Source organism: Quercus suber, unplaced genomic scaffold (genome assembly GCF_002906115.3).
Source record: "Quercus suber isolate HL8 unplaced genomic scaffold, Cork oak 2.0 scaffold_120, whole genome shotgun sequence".
NCBI lineage: Eukaryota > Viridiplantae > Streptophyta > Magnoliopsida > Fagales > Fagaceae > Quercus > Quercus suber.
The window spans coordinates 158174-165740 of record NW_027069585.1 but is presented as its reverse complement, the minus strand read 5'-3'; the positions used below and the strand labels follow the sequence as shown (position 1 = coordinate 165740).

The following is a 7567-nucleotide window of genomic DNA, read 5'->3' as shown; positions in this document are numbered from 1 at the left end:
CTCAACTCCTCCTCCCTTATCACAACATTTGCATAGAATTCTCTTATTATAGGGTCACACACAGGTGGAAGGTCACTCAGCAGTTTTTCCCAACCTCTATCCTCAAAACACTCTGGAATGAAAGTGTCCTTCAACTCCTTGAAATCAAAAAATCTTTCCTAAATGATGATTCCTTTAGAAAAAGAATCCCTATATCTCTCAAAGTGTTGAATAGACCTAAATAGGTTAGAGTCCATTTTCATTCTTTTGTTAGATTTCTTAGCAGTTGTCTTCTTCTTTGTAGGTGATGCAGCCATCTGTAAACAACCAGAAAAGGCCACAACAAGACAAAGCACAATGTGGAAATTCACACACAGTAGCAACAAGTTAGTTACAAAGAGAGTAACAGAGTGACCAGACAGAACACAGAAATAGCACAGTTGATAACCAAAGGATGGGTATATCAAATCAAACAGGTTTAAATAGCATAAGAGCAAACAAGAGCAAAAGGAAAAATGACATTGTAAAACACATTCAAATAGATATGATCCTCTGTCAATGAACCATGACATAATGAGTATGAAGTGTGCAAGAAGGAAACTAAAAACAGCAGCACAAGCAAGATCAAGTGTTTTAAAATAAGAACAATGCCAACCACACACACCACACACTCAAATAGCCTGAAAATTCTAACACCACATTCAGAGATAAATATAGAAACCCCAAAACCATATACCCAAAAGAAAATCTAACAAATATAAATGTTCAGACCAAATATTGGCAACCTAATGAACACACATATTCTTCATCTTGAGGATGGAAACTTCCCTCTGTTGAATGGTTTCCCACTATTCTTCATCTTCAGAAATTTTCGAAAGTTTTTCACAAGATATGATACTTCCTTCTCCACTCCATCTTCTTCGAAAGCATCATCAATTCTTTCGGTAATGGTTTTAAGAGCAAGCGATTTACTCGTCTTGTGGGAAAGCAGTCCAAGCTCATACGTTTGAAGAGACCCAATGAGCTCTTGGATCTTAATTTCATCTAGATCCTTGCTTTGCTCTATAGCTGTGATTTTTGCTCGAAAGCTCTCTGGTAAGGATCTCAAAATTTTTCTCACCACCTTAGTATCTTCAATCTTCTCACCAAAATTGAGCTTTGCAATCACAATTTCATTGAGTTTCCCATAAAACGAATCAAAGGGCTCATCATCTCCCATCTTAAGCTCTTCGAATTTGGTGGTAAGTATTTGGAGCTTTGTGTCCTTCACCTTCTTAGTTCCTTCATAAGTTGTCTCCAAAATCTTTCAAGCTTCCTTGGCCACTGTCATGTGAGATATCCTGTGGAATTCATCTGGAGACATACCACAGAATATAGCATTTAAAGCTTTATTGTTAACAATGGCTGCCGCAAGAGCTGCCCTATCCCAGGTGGATTTTTCAGCCTCCAGCCTGGTCCAACCTATTTCAACCGCATCCCACACGGTGTCATTAATAGAGCATAGAAATGTCCTCATTCTAACTTTCCAGAAGGCATAATTGTTACCATAAAAAAATAGTGGAACATTTAAGGATTGAGACCTATCCATCTCAAAAAGGGGTCAAGGATCACACTCAAGTATTTAAACCACAACAAATGTATCTGCTCTGATACCAATTGAAAGTTCAATATGTGTTTAAAATACCCTTGAACGTTTAGACCCCAAATTATAAAATATCAATTCAAGCTTATAATCAAACAATTAATGTGTGAAATATGAACATAAGCCAATCACAGAATTGATAACTAATCTATGCCAAATATAAACACATCCACAACAGTAAATATAAGGCAAAGATAAAGGAAAGGAAGATGCAAACACACGGACAACACATGATGTGTTATCGAAGAGGAAACCGAAGTCCTCGGCGTAAAACATCTCCGCCGCCCTCCAAGCGGTCAAATAATCCACTAAAGAATGTAGTTGGGATACATGAACAGCAGAAGACCCTCCAAGCCTAATCTATCCAAGTACCTAAGCCCTCCAAGCTTCTTGCTCTAACGAGGTTATGCCGAACCTATTTCTTCTTTAGCTTCCTAGATTTCGCTACTAGACCATAGCATCAACCAGTGTATATTAGTTCCTTCCAAACTGCTTCCCTTAACACCAAATGAACATTCTCACAGATGTAGGTCTGGTGAGATAAGGATTTGGTCAATGACCTCTCAAGGATATGACAATGGAGAGGAAGAGAGTAGAGGAATTTGTAGAGTCTCTAAGGTAAAGATTGGGGATGAGGCAATCTTGTTTTTCTCTAGGGTTTCTCTCACAAAATTCTCTCTGAAAACTCTCTCAAATTAGTGGGTATAAGGGTCTATATATAGTGGTGTGTGTTTGGAATACAAAGAGACAGTTTTTACCAAACAGGACTGATTGACGGCATGACCTCGCGGCTTGTCCAAGTCGCGAGTTCAAGTCGCGACGTAACGGCTTGGCTAGCCTGGGACTTTTGTCCTGTAGTGCGACAGCTGGCGCGACCCTTCAGCTCCCCATGTGTGCATCTTACGTGCCTACAGTTGGCAGCTTGCCAGTCGCGAGTCGTAGCCACGAAACCCTGTTTTCTTGCACATACTTGAGTTTTTCTTCACCTCTTCTCACACACTACCCTTACAATAATCCTACCTAAATACAGGGTTACTAAGTGCTAAATTACAAGCAAATTGGCATGAAATAATGCCAATAAGATGATTGATAAATTTCAACCTTACATGAAGGATCTCCCATGCTTGATTAGACAATTACATTTACAAATTTCTTGAACGTGGTTTCATCAAAAACCTTATAGTTAAGCATTAGAGCTCATTGATCATTCTTTTAAGCCTTTTGGAAAGTGAATTCCCTTGTTATATCGTTGTAGTCTCGTTCTTTTTTTGGGGTGCAAGGACTATTTCTGATTTGGAGGTTTTTTTTTTTTTGATCTTGTAAACTATACATACAATTTTCCCACTAATTTCTATTCATTTTGGAATACGAGTGAGTCTTTCAGTTAGGAGCCCCAATTATCAAAGTTTTCTTTGGTAATTCAAGAAAATTAAAGAGATAGACAATCTTGTTAACAATTTCGATTCCCACCATAAGAATTTTCGCTCAAAATTCGCTTCACTACAAGTTGGTTGGCTTACACATGCATCTAAACAATCTCAAACATTCACAATAAAATATTGAAGGGAGAAAGAATAAAAAGAAGAGAATTCTTTCCCTCTTGGATACAAATGGGTATGTATACTCCAAATACAACCCTTTAACTCCCTTTTCACACTTTATTAATTTGTAACATACATTTATTTAGCTCCTCACATCTATTCATTTATTTCTTACATATTTAATTTCTGAACACTAATTCACTTCAAGTAAAATTCTAAACAGAATGGCAACTAGCTAGGTAGGTTGCTATTGCCTTATTGATGAATGAAATTTCAAATCACACAACATTCTGCGAAATAAAAACAAACAATCCCTCAAAGTTATGGTTTCATTGAGTACTTTCTCAGACCAGGAATATGAGTGTTCATAATGTAGTCTTCCCAGTCAATGCACCTTGGGTCAAAGTAAAACAAATTTACATCGACATCACTCTCTCTAATCGCCACTCTTAGCTTTTCTGTGTTAGAGTCATCAAAGCTGTATGGAAAACAAAAGCTTATTATTATCAGTGGATACATTGAAAACGCAATTGAAAAACTAATCATTACAATTAACAATACCAACCTGCCTGTAAAAAATACATATGGTTTGTAGAGGTCAACCAATCGCATCACTACTCTGACCTTCCGGTTATGATTAATATATATGCCCCGATAATACTGGCAAAGTACCAGATTTGCTAACCATAACACCTTCAAAGAATATTGTTAGAAAGAAAAAAAAATAGTGATATTATAGTATAGAGAATACATATATTGAGGGACGTTTCCCTGTGATAATGCATGTTTAGTGTCTGATTCAAAATCATTTTAGTGATAATGCATTTTTTTCTGTGATAATGCATGTTTAGTGTCTGATATTATTGTAGGGTTGTTTTGACATAGTGACATACTTAACAATTTAGATTAAAAATTTCACACCCACACGCGACTTTGTCCAATGGCCAGTGCACATAGGCACAATTAGTTAATTAGATAACGGGATATTATAAATTTATATTTAGTGATTGTCATTAGGTGGGTTTATATCATTATCTTTTAACTTAATAGCTGAAATCTATAGTTATTTTTGTGCATTTGTCTTATCTAATTCATTGAGTGGTTTGTGATTTGTGTTTGTTGATTGGGAACTATGGCATTTTTAGGCTTAGTAAATAGACTTCTCACATTGTATTTTTTTTTCCCTTTATTTTTTACTTGGCAATAATTGCTAGTCTTTTTGTTAGGAAATTATTGGACATATAGTGAGATAATAAACATAAATTTTATTTGATTCGTAAATTATAAAAAAGTCAACCTCAATAATTGAGTTTTTAAGGGTGTCAAGTAATATGTTGATAGACAACTACATCGCGTTGTATTAATAAACAATTATTTTATGTCGTTTCGTTTGCTTTTATTTGGCTAATACTAAATGCATGTGTTAGTTGAGATTTTCATTAAAAAAATTCGATTCATACTTTAGTCCTTCTCAATTGAAATCCTGGGTCTATACTTGTAAAAAATTATAACTAAAAGCAGGAACCAAACAAGCACAGTACTTTCATTTTTCATGTATATGATTTTGGTCACAAAGTAATTAGCCAAAAGCATACCTTCAATGGCAGTATATATCGAATATCCATGTATGCTTGAAAGCTGGCAATACTACTAAAAATTTCCAGATTGTGGACGTTGATTGACTTTCCATTTCTATCAATCCACGGATTTTGAGTGAAGTACCGGGAGGTAAAATTTGAAAGACTAGTGAGTTTCATCGGATTTCTCAATGAAGAACCCACATGGAAGATGATCTGAGAAGACTTATTTGCATGAGTCACCATGGCCATAATAATAGAATTTACCACCATGTCTGCTGGTATCTGCAAGACTTTCAAAATTCAATATTGAAAGCTTGTATTGAAAATAATGATACAGGCAAACACAAGCATATAAGCCGGATAAATAGATTTATCTACATGTGTTTGCTTAATGAGTGAAGAATAAATTTAACTCACAACATCTAAGATTGAATTAGGATGGCCAAGAAAACTTTTCAATCTCCCTTTACCGTAGGCAGTAATTACACCATCCATGGTTCTGTAACAAGGAAATTCCATTTAACAAAGCGTGAATCAATCATGAAAATTGGAGGAAAAAAAAACAAAAGTCTAGAATAGTGTTATTTTCTTGATTGTTTTATAGGTAAACGGCGGGGGTTGACGAGTAGGTTCAAACCACAAACATAAAGCATAACAAATGATGCCGTTACTACTAAACAGTCACTTGAGCCACTTTATTTTCTTGATCACCTTATCTTCTCAATTACCCAACCAAAAAATAAAAGATAGTTTTTCAGAATTGTGAGCTTGTATAATTCCATGTCAAATTATGATTACCTTGCGCCTTCAATCCAACCTGAAAATGGTTCTTTGTAAGTACTGGTTACCATGGTGGGACGTATGATAGCCAAGGGCAGATTCTGATGAAATTGTCCTAAAATCATTTCCCCCAATGCCTTCGTATATACATAGGTGTTTGGCCATCCATATAGTTTTGCCCTTGCAATTAATAAAAGAAACAAATCAAATTAAAACAGTAAGGAAAAAAAGATCATTTACAGAAGACTTTGTTTTTAGAGTAGTGCTTATTACATATATTCTAGTATACACATAGTACACACAAGCTACAATTTANTATATTCTTTGATTCTATTGATTTTTGTGCTAACTTGCAGTCTCCTTGGTTTGTGTTTAGGATTCACATGCATTGCATTGATTTCTGTATCCATTTTGCAGTTTTGCAGTCATATCTCTCATTGTTTTCATACATAGCATGCATACACTTTGCTAAATTGGGTACTCAACTTGATCTAAAAATTGATTGATTAATTTTTGACTTACGTACTTTCTAGTATATTGCTATTTTTATGTATGAATTGTAGAAAATATTTTCTTAAGAGATATGATAGATAATCAATGTGCAAATATTTTCTCTACTCATGCAACTGTTTATGGGTCACATAGTGCCATGTTTGCATTCTATTGAAAGAGAGAATATTTTTCTTCATGTGTATCCTCACCTAGTTTTTAACTATTGGTTTGTGAGTTTTTCACTTTGGTCCTGCTGGTGAGGATGTACCTGATCCTGTTGGTGATGCTGCTGCTGCTGCTGATTTCCCCCCCCCCTCCTTTATTTTTCCCCAAAACTGTTTTTCCCACAACTTGTTTTGTTTTTCCTATTTTTATAGGGGGAGAAAAGTTTTTTTTACCTGTGTTATTCATAGGGGGAGCTGTCTCTATTTTCTATAGAGTTGAATTGTTTTGTGTTCCCTTGATTCTCTATTTTCTCTTATCATTATTGCGTATGTTGACTGTTTACTCTTTGTACGAGTTGTCTTTGTCAATACGTGACAAAAAGGGGGAGAAATTATTGATTTATGGGAATCATGTTTGTCCTGTTTAGGGGAGTTGAAACTTATTTTTAAAAGGAAGAATAAATAAAACTTTTTGTTGTATCTAACTTAGGGGGAGAGTTAGTTTACTCATGTTTTTATTTCTGTTTCTTGTTCACTGCTCATTGATTTATATTTATGAGTTCTTCATGATATATGTCTTTGTTTTGTGTTTTGTGAAGTCAAGAATTTAATTTTTGGTTACTTGTATTTTTTCCACACATGCGTTTATGCGTTTGTTGAGTGTTTCAGGAAATATACAAGTTGATTCAATTGAGCTGCTGTCTACACTTGCAACTGATGGATAGTAGTTAAGATTGGATTTGTTGTTATGAGCATTATTTTTGTAATGGGCTTTTACTTTGTAAACTTTGAGCTTTTAGTTTGTGTTTTGTCACGGATTGCCAAAGGGGGAGATTGTTAGGTTCTAAAGATTTAGGATTTTATGTATTTTAGAACTCTAATGTGTAGTGTTGGCAAACCATGATCAAAACAGGTTGTTTAGTCTTGTTTAGGCTTGCTCAAAGTATGTTTATTTGTAAAACTGGAATCGAGTGAGTGCAGATTTATTGGACTAAATCTGTAAGGCTCGATCGATCGAAAATTAGACTCGATCGATCGAACCACGTACAGATTTATTTTTCTGCAGAGTTCCGAGTTCAGCCCAAACTCTATTTAAACATCTTGGGGATCAAGTAAAACACTCCTATATATAAGGAAAACCCTAGAACGTTTTTGGGGACTTGAGAAGAGAGATTAGAGTGCCTCTTGTGCCTCCTTTTATTTTAGGGTTTTGTACCCAAACCTCTCTAAGTCTTTGTTGCTCATATTTGCTGTTTATGTGAATCTCTTGTGAGATCTTAGAGGAGCTTTCCTTCACATAAACTTAGGGTTTTCAAGGTAGAGATATTTTCTACATCTTGATGATCAACAAGGTTGCTGCCATTGAAGATTAAAGAAAAGCAAGCGGGG

At 35.2% G+C, this 7567-nt stretch overlaps 1 protein-coding gene across 1 annotated transcript; it reads right to left on the bottom strand.

Annotated features, from left to right (window-relative positions):
• Positions 1-3196: 3196 nt before the first annotated feature.
• On the bottom strand, positions 3197-5739 carry LOC112038840 (alcohol-forming fatty acyl-CoA reductase-like). Its single transcript, XM_065775818.1, has 5 exons — positions 5541-5739; positions 5160-5241; positions 4758-5024; positions 3728-3855; positions 3197-3640 (listed from the first exon to the last, which is right to left on the bottom strand). Exons 1-5 carry the CDS (start codon positions 5645-5647, stop codon positions 3484-3486), a joined length of 741 nt encoding a protein of 246 aa, XP_065631890.1. The 5' UTR covers positions 5648-5739; the 3' UTR covers positions 3197-3483.
• Between the last annotated feature and the right edge of the window lie 1828 nt (positions 5740-7567).